General features: G+C 45.5%; 1 protein-coding gene across 1 annotated transcript in view; it reads right to left on the minus strand.

Annotated features, from left to right (window-relative positions):
* Window positions 1–16,180, minus strand: part of SCARA5 (scavenger receptor class A member 5) — a 121,036-nt gene that overhangs the window by 89,226 nt on the left and 15,630 nt on the right. The window contains exon 3 of the mRNA XM_059071348.2: window positions 7,274–7,402. Coding sequence (XP_058927331.1) covers window positions 7,274–7,402 — 129 coding nt within the window. The remainder of the gene's footprint in view (window positions 1–7,273; window positions 7,403–16,180) is intronic.

The raw sequence follows: 16,180 nt of genomic DNA on the forward strand, positions 1-16,180 counted from the left end.
TTGAGGTGTTCAGTTTAGGCCACACATTAAATGAGCATCTACTATGTGTAGGACATCTCATTAGGCACTGGGAGTGCAAAGATGAACAAGACACGGTGCTTTATCGTGAAGAGCTTTCTTTTGGACTAGGAGGGGAGCAGGCACGTAAACCGATGACTTCAGTGTAATGTGGCAAGATCAGGGCATCTCACAGAGGCCCCCAAACCAGGTCTCCCAAGCGACAGTTTCTGAGCCTGGTATTTTCAACTCACTGAAGAATAACCATGAGGATGAGGAGACAGCCTTGTTGTGAGCTGTTCCTGCCAGAGAAACTAGAAACAGCATGTGTGGGACAGTCAGGGATAATTAGGCAGGAGCTCCCCGTCACCCGTGGCTGGTCTTCCGTAAGAGCACAATACCTCTTCTGTCTGGGGAGTCAGGAGGGAGGTGCCTGCCCTTGGAGGGAGGTTGTTCAAGGCGTCCCCTGAGGCTCCTTCCAAGGCTCAGCTCCCAAGTAGCACAGAGGAGCTGGCTCGCCCGCAGTGCTGGAAACACTGTCCTGTTCCCTGTGCTGCCACAGCAAGTGCAGGGTCCCTCAGAGTCTCCAGGCTTCCCCCGTCAATTTATTGGAACCATGTGGGCTCTGAGCACATCCCCTCGCACTGCACCGAGCCTAGTTCCCTCTGTTTATACACAAAACCACTGGGTGCTCAGGCTAGATGAGGAGGTTTCTAATCCTTTGCTATTCTGACAGAATGTGCCGGGCACGAAGAGTTTTCATGCATGGATGAATTTCACCCTCACGACAACCCTAGGGGCTAGCTTTCATCGTCATCACATGCAATAGGTGGGGAAACTGAGGATTTGAGAGGTTAAATGGTTTGCCCCAAGATTATACAAACATTCAGAGGCACAGCCTGAACTTGAACCCAGAAATTTACTCTCAAAACCCACAAGCCAAAGAGAACATAGCTACTCCCTTAGAATGTCTGAAAGACACATAGAATAATAGAGCTGTCATGTAGCCCATGGTATGTCAGACTTTGGTTTGTACCCCATTCGTGGATCATGAAAAAAATGTGTGGGTTGTGACCACTTTTTGTTAATGAACAGAATAGAAAATCATCAGCATTCATCACACATTTAAGATTATTTCAGTTATGAATATATGTGTGAAATAGTTGTCATGTAAAATGTATTTCTTAATGTAGGTCATGGTCAAAAAGTTTGAGAAACACTGATCTAATCCAACCTGCTCATTTTGTAAATGAGTGTACAAAGGTTCAGACAGCAAAGGGATTTCTCCCAAGATTACAGGGTGTTAATGGATGAAGTGGGACTGTAGACCCAAGTTTTTCTGACTCTCAGTTTATGTTATCAAGCTTAACTGACTGCAAAGAAAACCAAGAAAAAGCAAAAGTCATAATACTGATAGTAGGCGTAGTACTACTACTATAATAACAATAATAGCTACTACTTTTATCATGTTTAATGTGTGCCAGGCACTTCTCTAAGCACTTTAGATATATTAACTTATTTAACTCTCAAAGGAACCCAAAGAGGCAAGTACAATTACTTTTCCCATTTTCAGATGAAGAAACTCAGGTAGAAAAAGTTCATGTCACTTGATTAACATCACATAGCTGGTAACAGAGAATGGGGAATTCAAACCCAAACAGGCTGGCTTCAGAGTCCGTGGTGTTAACCAGCACAAGGTACTACGTGACCCTCTCTATCCGAATATTCTCCCTAAATGCTGTAATGCCAATACAGTAGATACCATGGTGTGTGTGTCTTAATATAATTAATTACACACCTACTTCTTCTATTAGCCAAGGGTACCTGATAGTGAGTCCATAATTACCATGTCATTTAGATATTTGGCTAAAACTGAAATCATCATCTTTTTTCCACAACTAAGATCCCCTCTAAGGTACCTTTTCTCATTCATTCATTCATTCACATATTTAAAAAATCATGCACTTGCAGAATTGAATAGAGTAGGCAGAATTATTCTTAAAAGACAAAACTGGGCCTAATGCCCTTCCCTGTTCCAAAAAGGATTAAGACAGTTTATGAGGATACATAAAATATTCTAAAATAACAGTAGATGAGAACAAGATAAAGGAAGAACAAGTTAGAGACACTAAATGAAGGTAAGAATGAGACTAGCAGAAAAACATTTTCCTGGAGGTCAATACACTTGCTATGGGTGGACCAGAGATGTCTCCAGGTTTCCATTTTAATTGCCTACAAATTCACACATCTTACAAAGGGATGGCAACTCGCTCTCAGTTTGCATTAACTACCTCCCCGAAAGTGATTTTAATGACTTTCAGATCCACGGTCTCCTTCAGGTGAAAACAAACGAATTCCTCAGGAACAGTATTTCTCCTTCTGAGACTAAGACAGAAAATACTTTCTCCACGGGTCCTCTTAGTTGACGTTATGTAACAGCACAAACAATGTCCTCAAGGGCGCCCTCACAATAAGCACAGGATGACATCGCATGTGCTGTTTCTGACAGAGTGTCCCAGAAAAGGCTGAGGTCACCACGCTCTAAATTCCAAGATACACGATGGTATCAGTAATCTGCCGTATCAAGGGATGTGGGCTCTGAGCATGCTGTTCCCAGATTGCAAAGTCGGCGACAGACCTCCTTGAAACAACGTGATCTAAAAAGGGGTGCTCAATTTAAACAACATTTGGGTCACTTGGTGTTCAGCTCTCCCAGGCTGAGGCTGCCCCAACCCCTCCAGCTCTTGAGAATCAGGCTCTCCTTTGAAGAATTTGGCATGGAGCCTTAGCTACATCACACTGTCCTAATGTGTACGTGTGTTAGGATTTTAAATCCTCCCAGAGCAGGAATTACATCTTTTTTTCTGTAGCTATAGACTGAATGTTTTTGTTCCTCCCAAACTCATATGTTGAAATCCTAACCTCCAAAGGGATGGTAGTAGGAGGTGGGGCCTTGGGGAGATAATTAAGTCATGAGGGTGAGGCCCTCAGGATGGGATTAGTGCCTTTATAAAAGAGAACCCTGAGAAATCCTTAGCCCTTTCTTCCATGTGAGGATGCAGCAGAAAGACAGCCATCTATGAACCAGAAGTGGGCTCTCACCAGACATGGAGTCTACCAGTGCCTTGATCTCAGACTTCCCAGCCTCCAGAACTGTAATAAATAAATACTTGTTGTTTAAGCCACCCAATCTTTGGTAGTTTGTCATAGCAGCCTGAACAGACTAAGACACCAGGGCTTGCTGTTGTCCTAAACCCACTAAGCACTCACGCACAAGTTAAGTACTTATTGAGGATGTTGATGGCAATGGCTGACTGCTATTAAGAAAGGATTAAATTAAGGCATGATAGGAGCTCCTAGTTCACCAGGAGCTCTCCCTGGTCCAACTCTATAGTCTGGATTGCTGTAATGCTCCAGCTTTCTGCCAAATTAGATCCCCAGATGTTGACACCTCCCCTTTCTGCTGTGTCATGTCACAGTGGGAGTTCAAATTCTTCAATGGAGCCATGACAGGCAAGGGGAGGAAGAGGTAGTTCCTGATGACCACCCTTTGTCACCACAGTGATGTCCCACAATAGTCACGGATAAGGTTGAACCTCCTCTAACCCTTGAACTCCACCACAGAGGACATCTTCCATAAAGTGCTAGATGGAGGACCTCCTGACCACATGACCATCCAATCTCAATTCTCTTGTTCATGAACTTAAGCCTGAGAGTCCTTACTGTCCCAAAATGAATGCTGGAACAGAACAAAAACATAATAGGAAACCATCAGTCCAGGTAAAATGGGTTGAAGACATAGAAAGGCTTAGAGGAATTTGGGAAGAAGGGACTGATGCCACCTTCTTGGGAGATGATGGAAGACTGTGGGCATAGAACCCAGTGATGGTGTGGGAATATCAGAGGAAAGCTCCCAAGAGGATGCTGGTCAGGAATGGAGAGTTAGGTGGTGGGTAGAAAGCCCCATTGAGTACATAGTTTGGGCAATGGCTGGATTAACCTGAGATGGGATGCTGAGATGCTGCATAAACACAGATACAGTATTTGTCTTTTACTTTGAATACTTGGATAGAGAAAGGAATCAAGAGAAATCCCATGAGAAATTTTATGAATAATATTTTTATGCAGTGAGACTATAATTTGGTAATATTGAAGTAAGAGCAGACATCTGTACTTCAGTCAGATGTTACCAACCAGGTATTCAGACATGGCACTTGGTTGCAGTGGTTAATTTTGTCATCCAATTGTCAGATGTATGAGCTTTGTGTCCAAGAGGAGGTTTTGAAGTCTAAGAGTGGTTCATACAGAACTCCTCTTGTCTTAGCTAGTGCTGCTATGACAAGGCCCCACCCTCATGACCTAATTAGCTCCCTAGTGCCACTCCTCCAAATACCATAGGCCGGGTGGTTTAAACAACAGAAATTTATTTGTCACAGTTCAGTTGTAGAGGCTGGGAAGTCCAAGATCAAAGTGCAGGCAGATTGGGTTGTTGGTGAGGACTCTCCTCCTGGCTTCAGATGGCCCCTTCTCCCTGTGTCCTCACATGGCAGAGATATCTCTCTCTCTCTCCCTCTGTGTCTCTCTCTCTCCCCTCTTCTTATGTGGCCACTAACCCCATCATAAGGGCCCCACCCTCATGACCTAATTAGCTCCCTAGGGCCCCACCTCCAAAAACCATCACACTGTGGGTTAGGGCTTCATATATAAATTTTGGAGGGGACACAATTCAGACTATAGTACCTCCTATGAAAGGTGACCTCAGTAGGGCACTGGAGAGCAAGTTCTGCCCCAAATGAGGAAGCAGCCACAGCAAGACACCTAAGAAAAGGCCAGCCTAGCTCTGGTTTACACTGAACCATGCATCTCCCCACCATCTTGGTATTTTTGAAAAGGAGCATCCCTGGAGGTCTTCAATCAGGGTAATCTGAAGAAACGTCCTACCCAACGTCAGGCAGGTCCTCTTTGAAGAACCCCAGACTCATCCACCACATTCCTAAGTCCCCTCCCTAGGGAAGGGGCAGCTGGTGACGATAGTTTCTCATTGGCTACCCTCCTCAAACCTCTCCCAGAGGCCAACATGATTTTCTGGACGAGAAACTGGGAAGGTGACAGTGGCCAGGCCACAGAGCCAAGAGATAAAGTCTGATGCTCTGTTTCATCAGATCAGTTCCAATCCATCCCAAATTTTCATTCCACACAGGCAATCTGGTACTCATAAACTTCAGGTTCAAAGGTAATTATGATGATCAAAATCCTCTCCAGATTTCCACATAGAATAACAGGAAGCAAGGCAATGTTTCCATTAGATTAGGAAATCATGCTCCACCCTCCCTTCTGAAACTTCCAGAACATCATCATAAATCCCATTCAACCTCCAAGCCAGGAGAAAAGCCTCTCTGCATTGTGCTGGGTACCACTTCTTGTTAGAAAGTCTCCTCTATTTTGAATGGGAATTTGTCTCTTTACAAAATCCACCCATTCACTTAGTTCTACCCTCTGAGACCACACAGAATATGTCCACCCTTTTCCACATGGCGGCCCTTCAGACCCTGGAAGAGAACTTTCATTCCCCTGAAACCCAAGAGATGATGCCCTCCCAGGCCTTCCAGGCCTCCAGAGACCTGCCCCAGGGTCCCCACCAGCCTGGCTCTCTCTTCCAGACCCTCTTCTGTCACCTAAAAATTCTTGTTCAGCAGAGTAGTTGTAATACCATAGCCCAGCTTTCCTGCTGGGCCGAAACACTTTCCAAAAATTCTGTAAATTTGTTATGGTCGTGCCTGCCAAGCCCACAAAACCCAGATCCCAATCTCTCATTGAGCAGCCCAAGAACATGTTCAAAAAATCCTCTGGCTGGACATCATCCCTTGGACGAATCATTAGTTTCTCTCATTGTTGCTGTTGGCTGCCCCCCAACCCGGGTCAATGGTTGATGGGACAGACACCACCCCTAGTGATGCCCTTTGCCCAGAGTGTGGGAATCTGAGGGCAGAGGCAGCATTGAATATCCCATCACCGGGCCCAAGTGACTAGTCTCACTTGACAGAAAGTGACACGAGACCAGGGATTTCCAGTGAGGGGGTCATCCGCAAGGGCTTAGCCTCCATATTACTAGAGTTAAGGGCAGGAATTAAGAATTAAGTCAAGGACCCCACCCTCTGCACTCCAAGTCAGCTCTGTCTGGCCGGCAGCCTTTCTCTGACTACATTCCCCGCACCCCACCCCGGCCCCTCCATGCAACACCCACACTTGCTCTGTGAGCATCTCCTCTGGGTCACCACAGCACTTGTGTGTCAGCATCAAAGGCCCCATCATAGTCCCTGTTGCATTCTGCCTTGAGACAGGGCTCTACCTCTGTGTTCCCACCTCCTTCCCTAGACTGGAAGCTCCAGGAGGGGAGCCCCTGGGTCTTATTTAGCAGTGTCTCCAATCCTAACATGGAACCCGGCACAAAGTAGGCACTCATGTGAGATGAGTGATACTGATCCCTTGGCCTCGCTTTGTCAAGCCTTATATACCTCCATCGAGGTAGGTGGGAATTGAGCCTCTCTCCCTCTGGGTGGGAGTCAGGAGAGACCACCACGGTCTCTATCCCTATCTGCTGCACCATCTCCACCACGGTGGTCTGACCCGTGTGTGAGCTGGGCTGATCAAAGCATGGGATCGCCCATCTGATCCCTTCCTGGGTCCATGAGCTCTGCTTCTGGGCTAGAGGACATGGTCCAAAGTCCAGCCTGTCACTAGCCTGTTCTACAGACAGAAACTGGGGAGAAGAGCCCGGCTAACCTGGAGCAAACTCATCCCATCGCCAGTAATCACAAAGGGGCAGCAGGTTTACCATGACCCTGATTGGCCTCAGCAACCAAGTGTCTCATAACTATTGTCATCACATCCCAGGACAGGGGGCCCAGCCTGCTCAGTATGAGCCATGGTGCAGAGCTCTAAGGAGGCCCAGTGCAATGCACAGCATCACACTATGAGGCGGGACAAGGCAGAGGCCACCTGGAGCAGCTAGGTCTCTACTCCTGGACTCAAGAGATTTCCCACGCTCCTAGAGCCCCTGCCAGCTCCTTAACCCACACAACACAGGCAATGCTGCCCAGAGTCATGCCTGGTTGGAAAGACCAGCCAGCTTCCTCCTTTGTGGTTTCCATGGTGAGAAAAGCAGTGTTGGAGTTCCTGACTGTGGGAAAGAAGAGCTCCAGCTCCCCAGTTTGCCCATCTGCTCTCACTTCTTGCTTACCTCCTTAAAGGCCAGGATGGGAAAGGATGCTCTTACCTGCTAAGATGAAGATGCCCACAAGAATCAGGAAGACCAGCAGGTAGAGCCCAAGGACTGCGTGCTTCAGGGCCGACAGGGAGCCCAGCTGGGTGCAGCAGCCACCCGCCCGTCCTTTGTGGCACGGACCTAGACAATAAGGGTAAGAAGAAGAGGGAAAAAGACATTTGAAAATCCCCAAAGCCCTTTTTCTCTTTTGGTCTCATCTCTCCCTGATGCATGCAGATGTTCACATGGAACCTCTCACACAACTTCTGCACATCTGTAATGCAGCTGGAATGGTGGGAAGCTTTTCTGAATCGTGAGAAGCTTTTCTGCTCCAATCTCTCCTCCCACCCTCTGTGCTCACGAACTAGCCAGACAGGCATGCCCACAGCTCATGAGGCCATGCAAGCCCACCTCCTAGAGCCAGTCCAAGCCACAGAGAAAGCTCAAATAGGCTGGAATATGTGTCCTTTATAAAGTGTTATTGTCCCATGTGATCAAGAGAAGATGGAGAGAATTTTAGAAAGAGGTTGCAAACTCCAGCTTCTAACAGTGGCCAGGAAGGGATGTGGGCCAGGTGGGCCTGGGGAACCCAACAGTGCATGCCCAGTCTGGAAGAGGTTGCCATGCAGGAAGAAGGGCCGGGCGTTGGCAGATCCAAAAATCACTTCTCCAAACCACTTCTGGCTTCAAGACAAGTCAGAAGTGATTTGGAGAAATCTCCCTTTTTTTTTTAAGTGTTGACAACTAATTAGAGCAAAACAACAAAAACAAAAACAAAACACACTAAGGAGCATAAACAAAACAAAACACATTTACATGCTGGATCCAACCACCAGTTTACAACCTTGGGTTAAGATTTACAGGAAAACATAGTACCTAACTTCATCCTGTGAAACTACAGAAGGCTCACCAGGTTCTGGTCAAAATGGAACAGCAAAATATCAGAGTTCTAATGGAACTTACAGATTGTCTAGTACAACCCCTTCTGTTTATGGATGAAGGATATCAAACGTTAATGACAAACCCTGGGTGAGGACCCAGGTGCCCTGACTCTCTGTCCTCTTTCCACTGGACTTCTCCTTCGAGGCAGCCTTCAGATGGCCGGTGCAGAGGCCAGCAAGCTCACCAACCTCCACCTGCTCTGTCAGCTGACAATGGAGAGGAAGGGATGCCATCCCACCCTGACCCCCAGCATGGCAGGTAAGAATCTATGGAGGGGGGACTTCTCTGGTGGCGCAGTGATTAAGAATCCGCCTGCCAATGCAGGGGATACGGGTTCCAGCCCTGGTCCGGGAAGATCCCCCATGCCGCAGAGCAATGAAGCCCGTGCGCCACAACTACTGAGCCTGCGCTCTAGAGCCCGCGAGCCACAACTACTGAGCCCACAAGAGCCTAGAGCCCGTGCTCCACAGCAAGAGAAGCCACCTCAATGAGAAGCCCGCGCGCCGCAACGAAGAGTAGCCCCCGCTCGCCGCAACTAGAGAAAGCCCACGCACAGCAATGAAGACCCAACACAGCCAAAAAATTAATTAATTAATTAATTTTTTTAAAAAAAGAATCTATGGAGGGCATTTTTTTTTCAAAGTACGCATGTCCCTATTATTCTCATTCTCCACCCCCTGCAAGGGAGAGTATTGCCAACTGGAGAACATTGCGCATGGAAGGCATGGATGGGAACCGGAAAAGGCTGACAGCAGATGTTGAAATAATTGAGAGTCAGAAAACATTTGATGTGCTTTGGGGGCTCCTTATCACTTCTCAGGTAACACTGCCACCTGCACGGACTTCAGGAGGTTTGGTGACCACAAGGGAAATGGCGGTGACCATGCTGGTGCCCTGGCTTTCCAGAGGTATTGTTCAGTGAGGAACATTTTCCCACACATTTACTCCATTTTATTGAAAATGCTGTTGTTAAAACAGCTAAGTAGGACTATTACATAATATTTCCGTAAAACATCGGGTACGATTTGGAACAAGTTGTCGAGAAATACAAATTCAGTTACCATTCTCATCAACACTTAAATGTTATCAAATTTTCTAGACTTAACCTGATTTTCCACAAAGACTTGCACATCTTTCTAACTCACCCTAAATCTTCTTTTCCAGAATTTTCTAACTCTTTCCACACAGTAGGATCTATAACCTGTTTTGCTCCTAAATACGCAAGCTTCTTGTAGCATTTTATCTTTTTTTTTTCTCGTGAGAGCCGCTGGCTGGTGGGTTGCAACTCTTAGAGAAAAGTTTTTTTTCCCTCGAGAGTCAAAGTGATAGGCAGAGCATAGTGTATTATACAAATATTAGTATCCTTATTGCGATGGTTGTTTCAGCTCTCCTCATCCCTGCTTTTCTTGACATAATGATGAGAATGAGGGAAGCCTAGCTACTGGGAGGGGTCAGAAGATACCCAGGCTGAAGTGCTATTGTCCTTATGTTTATCCCCAATCCATCTTGGGCTTCTTCATTTGTTGCCTTTCTTTGACCCTCTTCTTATTTCCCTTGAAGGTTTAATTAAGTTCAACCGTATGCTGTTAACTGTTCCAGTTTCACTGAAATGTTCTATTTCTTGTTCATTACAAAAAGAAATCGTTCTCTCAAAAAGATGTTGATATAACTTTTTGCACGTAACTTTTTTATTGAGGCACAACAAGACATTATATTAATACTTTGCCTGAGCTTGAGGCACTCTGTTTAGTAAGCTGAACATTAATACAGTAAAGGATTATGTGCAAACAACACACATTCATGGATTGACTAGTGAGGCTACTTACGATTTATAAAGTGCTAGATTAGTGCTAATTGTCATTCAGTTTGAAATTTTTCACCTTGGGGAGGAAAACAAAGCAATCAGGACCCCTTCCTTCCTCTAGGAATGAAAACATTTTCCTAAACCAATCAGTCACAAGAGCAAGGGCTACTTTTCCTTTACTCCCACCAATTAGAATGTCATCCCTTTATTGTCAAGTCTGTACTAACTTTCAATATTTGGTAGAAGGGGGGAGGAAAATCACAGCCAAGAAAACTCCTAACTTGCATCTTGCCCTGTTGCTTGCACGTGTATTGTCAGCTCATTGTAAGAGTGGGGCGAACTGCTATGATATAGTTCTATTTTTTCCCCATCAAAAAAGAGTATTTCCCTTCTCCTCTACCTGAGGCTTCTGTCTAATAGCAAGCACCCCTGGTGACAGGTCCCTTCATCAACTTACACACACAACATAGACCTTCCTCTGAGAGACTCAGTCCTTTTAGCAAGACTCAATTACCTTGCGCATTACACAAACTCCATTCTAGATAGAACATAAAAAGGGTTTCAAATAGAGATTTTCCAGAAACAGTTAGTGAAATTCCGTTCCACAAGCAGAACTTCATTGAATGTTTCTGGCAAGATGGCTAGAGAATATGATTGCAAGGGAAAGAAGACCATTTAGGGGAAAGACACGTTACTAAATCTGCCCCAAACACATTTACTGACTTTGTAATATAACGTAGCAGCAGCGTGTTAGTTGAGTAGACCATTCAAATTATTTAAGCTTGGTGGAAGATTGAAAACACTCCAAAACAATGCAATCAGTAAAAACAGTATGCTCATTTATTTATTTATTTATTTTTTGTGGTACGCGGGCCTCTCACTGCTGTGGCCTCTCCCATTGCGGAGCACAGGCTCCAGACACGCAGGCTCAGTGGCCATGGCTCACTGGCCCAGCCGCTCCGCGGCATGTGGGATCTTCCCAGACCAGGGCACGAACCCGTGTCTCCTGCATCGGCAGGTGGACTCTCAACCACTGCACCACCAGGGAAGCCCTCATTTATTTTTTTAAAAAAGTAAAATAAATGAGCCATCAAGCCATGAAAAGACATGGAGGAAGCTTAAGTGCCAATTAGTAAGTAAAAGACACCAATCTGAAAAAGCTACTTACGGTATGATTCCAGATTTATGACATTCTGGAAAAGGCAAAACTATGGGGACAGTAATAAGATCAGTGGTTACCAGGGTTTGGGAGTGGGGAGGGATGAACAGGTGGAGCACAGACTTTCAGGGCAGTAAAACTCCTCCGTATGATACTGTAATGGTGGATACATGTCATTATACATTTGTCTAAGCCCATACAATGCTCAACACCAAGAATGAACCCTAACGTAAGCTATGGACTTTGCACGATAATGACATGTCAGTGTAGGTTCATCAGTTGTAACAAATGCACCTCCCTGGTGGGGGATGTTGATTATAAGGAAAGCTGTGCACTTGTGGGGCAGGGGGTACCTGGAAACTCTCTGTAATTTCCACTTAATTTTGTTGTAAACCTAAAACTGCTCTAAAAGTTAGTCTATTAAAAAAAAGTAAAGGTTTTTTTTAAAAAAAAATGTATTTATTTATTTGGCTGCATTGTGTCTTAGTTGAGGGATCTTTGTTGCAGCACTCAGGCTCCTCTCTAGTTGTGGTGTGGGCTCTAGAGCGCATGGGCTCAGTTGCCCCGAGGCATGTGGGATCTTAGTTCCCCAACCAGGGATTGAACCCACGTCCCCTGCAGCGGAGGGCAGATTCTTAACCACTGGACCACCAGGGAAGTCTCAGGAAAGGTTTTGACTTATGGATTGTTGGGGTAAAAACTCTAACAGACTTTTATTGAACACCTACTGTCCTACTGTGGTAGCCCTACTGTGGTAGCCAGCCTTCAAGATGGCCCCAGATTATCCCATCCCCTTGTATAGCCTCCTTCTGCATTGTACCAGGATTGGCTTGTGTGACCAGTAGAATATGGCAGAAGTGATGGTGGGTCACTTCTGAGATGAGACAAAAGACACTGCAGCTTCCTTCTTGCTTACTCTTTCTCTCTCTTGAAATATTCATTTGGGGGGAAGCCAGCCACTATGTCATGAATACACTATGGAGAGTCTACATGGTAAGGAACAGAGGCCTTCAGCCAACAGCCACGTGAGTGAGTCTGGAAGCAGCTCCTCCAGCCAAATCAAGCCTTCAGATGACTACACCCTGGCTGAGATCTTGACAGCAGTCTCATGAGAGACCCTGAGCCAGAACAACGCAGCTAAGCTGCTCCCAGATTTCTGCCAGGTTGGACTATATGTATATAAATATTTTGTGAGCAGAATTTTGGATCGGAAAAAATAAACAAAATCTTGGATTTCCTTGCACACCCATGGCTTCCTCAGAAACGGAGTAAGATAACAAATTTTTTTGTTTTAAGCTGCTAAGGTTTGGGGTCATTTGTTACGCAGCAGTAGATAACTAATACACTATGGTAGACATTGGGAAATACAAAGATAACAAGCTGTGTGAGGGAGAGATTTTGTCGGTGTCATTCACGTCCAACTTTCCAGTTCCTAAACCAGTGCCTGGCACACAGCAGGCACTCAGAAAATGTCTGTTGAATGAGAGATGAAGATACAATCACTGCCTTTCGGATGCTCACACCGAGGGGAAGAAGACATATAAACTGATAACTATCACACAGGTGTGAATGAAGCAGGAGTAGAGGGGCGATATGGCACAAGCAAAGCATGGCACTGCAGAGGCAGTGAGTCCTTCTGTGTTGCAGGTCTTCTCAGGGTCTGCCTTGAAGAGGCAGCAACTCAGCAGGGCTTTGAAGGATAGGCTTTTGTAGATGGGCTGAAATCCATTATCTTTCTCTCCAGCTTTATCATCTGATTTATAGCTATTAGAAATTTGAAAACTGTGACTTGAAGAAGAAAACTTTCTTCCTCTGTGTGAGAACTGTTCTGAGGAAAGTACCAGACCAAGCTGTTAGTTATTAAACATAGTCGTTGCTTGCAGACATGGTCACACACAAAACCATATCAAGGGAGAGAATGGCACCAAAAAACCAAAACAAAAACTCTTCCAAGATCTGGGAGAATCAAGGGAAAGGGTTTTCATCTTGCAGTGGCCTCCAGAAAGGCGGGTGACATCTCAGACGATCAGGAAGCCAAGAGAAGGAGGCTCAAGAGGCTTGGAGAGGACAGTGACTCTAAAAGGGAAAATAGGAACTAAAAAATAAGTACAAAGTGACTTACAGACTAGGTTCCGAAGGCCAGGCTGGGAGATGTTGTGTGGAGCCGGGCTTGGTGATGAATGGCTAGAAGCAGTCTGGTGGGTGGTTTCCCCTCCTCTAAACACCCATCTACATGTACCTGCACAATTTTCCCGTAGCTGAGTATCCCTGGGCTATTATTTTCTTTCTCACTCCACTTTTTTTTTAACTTAAATTTATGTAAGGAGGAAATTTTATATCATACTCATAAGTGAAAAATCAGTATCTTCCCATTCCATTATTATTAATGAAATAAATAAATGGTACTTATTCCTTTAAAATAAATATCTAACTATTAAAATAACAAATTCACACCCATATGTCACCTTGAATACCACTGTCGTATATAGTCACATTCTGAGAATCACTGACCTTAGTAAAAGTAATTAAATCACAATTCAATGCAAGTTGTGGAGAAAAAGCTGATGCTCTCCATAGAAGAATTCACTTATAGAGAAGCAAAACCAAACATTTTAGATGTTGAAGGTTAAGAATAATCTAGAAGGTAAAATGTTAAGGATTAAGTGTCACTGAAATAACCACGTCAGAACCTTGCCCTCATCTCTGATACTAACCTCATTATTCACAATTGTCGATTTCCATCTCTCCCTGCCCTGCTTGTCTAAAGGTCCTCTGAGACTCACCCATTTCCCTACCCATCAACCAGCACACAGCAGAACTGCAATAAGGTTCTTTGCAAGAACAAAGATATGTGGGACTTCCCTGGTGGCAAAGTGGTTAAGAATCCACCTGCCAATGCAGGGGACACGGGTTCCAGCCCTGGTCCGGGAGGATCCCACATGCCGCCGAGCAACTGAGCCCACGTGCCACAACTACTGAGCCCACGTGCCACAACTACTGAAGCCCGCGCACCTAGAGCCCGTGCTCCGCAACAAGAGAAGCCACCGCAGTGAGAAGCCGCGCACCATAACAAAGAGCAGCCCCTGCTCGTCACGTCTAGAGAAAGCCCGCGCGCAGCAACAAAAACCCAACGCAGCCAAAAATCAAATAAATAAATAAATTTATGAAAAGAACAAAAGACATGTGTAAGTCATTTACTTTTGGTGCAAAGACTGGTTCTTACAGTTGCTGTATGCAAATAGTTGACACATTTTTGATGGCTGAAAAACAAATTTTTGAGCAAAACTCTGCTCTGAAAAAATACACAAAATCTTGGCTTTCCTTATTCACCCATGACTTGGAATAGCCATTTAGCACCCACACAGGTGAACTGTGGGAGCAATTCGTTGGAACTGAATTGGCACTTAATCCTAGCTGAGCAGCAGCATCACGTGTGGGGCTGACGATGACATCCAGAGGCCTAAGCCACAACCCTGGACATTCTTGTTCCCATTCAATGATGAAATCATGCATCTACGGCATCGAGGTACCCAGTTCTGGAGTAAGGCATTTGTCACATCAAAACAATGTGAAGACACGTTTTTGGAAGATCAATTAAAGTCTTTCTATTATCAGAGCTTCGTTTAATTTCTTTTGAACTTTGATTTCTCTTTAGACACACAGAAAAGGAGGTTGCCTCACACTATTGTATTATTCCCAGAGGTTAAAATTGTGACGGGTTCTTTTTCATCATGGGAACAAGAGTACCCGCTAAAGAGCTTTTGCTAAAATACTGCTTACTGAGGGTGGTGAAGTGCTTGGGAGCAAGGGTTAAAGAACAGAAGAGGAAAGTTTATCTGAAAACCAGTTGGTCCCAGACAGCTGAGCTGAGCATGAGTCCGCGAGATGGTCTCCCAGTGTTAGTGGGGGCATCAGAACCTCTGGGTCTTTGTTTCCCTGTACTATATTAGGCAGGTGAGGGTCCCTGACACTCTCACAGGGGGACAAGCATAGTTTGGGGGGCTCTGTGCAGACAGATGCGAAACCTGCCTCTGTCACATATTGGCTGGGAGACATGAGAAAGCATTCTGAGTCAGCCCTTGCGTCAATTTAGCCTTTCTTTGCAAAACTGATTTTTCAGTTTCTTAATCATAACTTTAAGGCATTTGGGGAGTTATCTGTTTGAATTTATTTTCCTTCCATTTGCAAAAATACTCACAAATTGCATCTGATAAAAGTGGGTAGGGCTTCCCTGGTGGCGCAGTGGTTGAGAGTCCGCCTGCCGATGCAGGGGTCACAGGTTCGTGCCCCGCTCCGGGAGGATCCCACATGCCGTGGAGCGGCTGGGCCCGTGAGCCATGGCCGCTAGGCCTGCGCGTCCGGAGCCTGTGCTCCGCAACGGGAGAGGCCACAGCAGTGAGAGGCCCGCGTACCGCAAAAAAAAAAAAAAAAAAAAAAAAAAAAGTGGGTAAAAAAACAAAGTGGGTATTTACTTCTTTCCAAAGAACCTGGGGCTAAACAACGTTAAAAATAAATAAAAATAAAACAGGATGAAGTGATTCAATTTTCACCTAATTGAGTTTTACCAACAGCCAACACGCAGCCATTTTTCTGTCCTTGTTGTTCTCTTTGGTCCCGTAGCTCATACACAGCAGGTGGAGATACGGTTCTATGGCTGGGAGGGACCTTGGCGCTCATGCCATCCAAGGATCTTGTTAAAGGCTCCCAAGGTGGACTTCATCACCCTATAGCTCTGGTTACTCCTCACTCCCATTGTTCACTGTAATAGGCAGCCCCAAATAACCTCTGTCTTTGAAGCTGCCACCACTTTCTGGCTTTCACGGAGACCTCCTCCGTTTACTTTTCCTCAATAAAGGGAAGAGGAGGGTGTGAGGCAGGGACATGTCAGAGCAGTTTCATCTGACCTGAGCCTAGGAGGGTCCCAAACCACCAGCCGGGGCTGGGTGAGCATCAACCGCCTGTGCCCTGCTGGACCACACACCTGAGTCTTCAAGGCAGACAGCCCAGTGAGGGC

This window comes from Kogia breviceps, chromosome 8, assembly GCF_026419965.1.
Source record: "Kogia breviceps isolate mKogBre1 chromosome 8, mKogBre1 haplotype 1, whole genome shotgun sequence".
Classification (NCBI taxonomy): Eukaryota; Metazoa; Chordata; class Mammalia; order Artiodactyla; family Physeteridae; genus Kogia; species Kogia breviceps.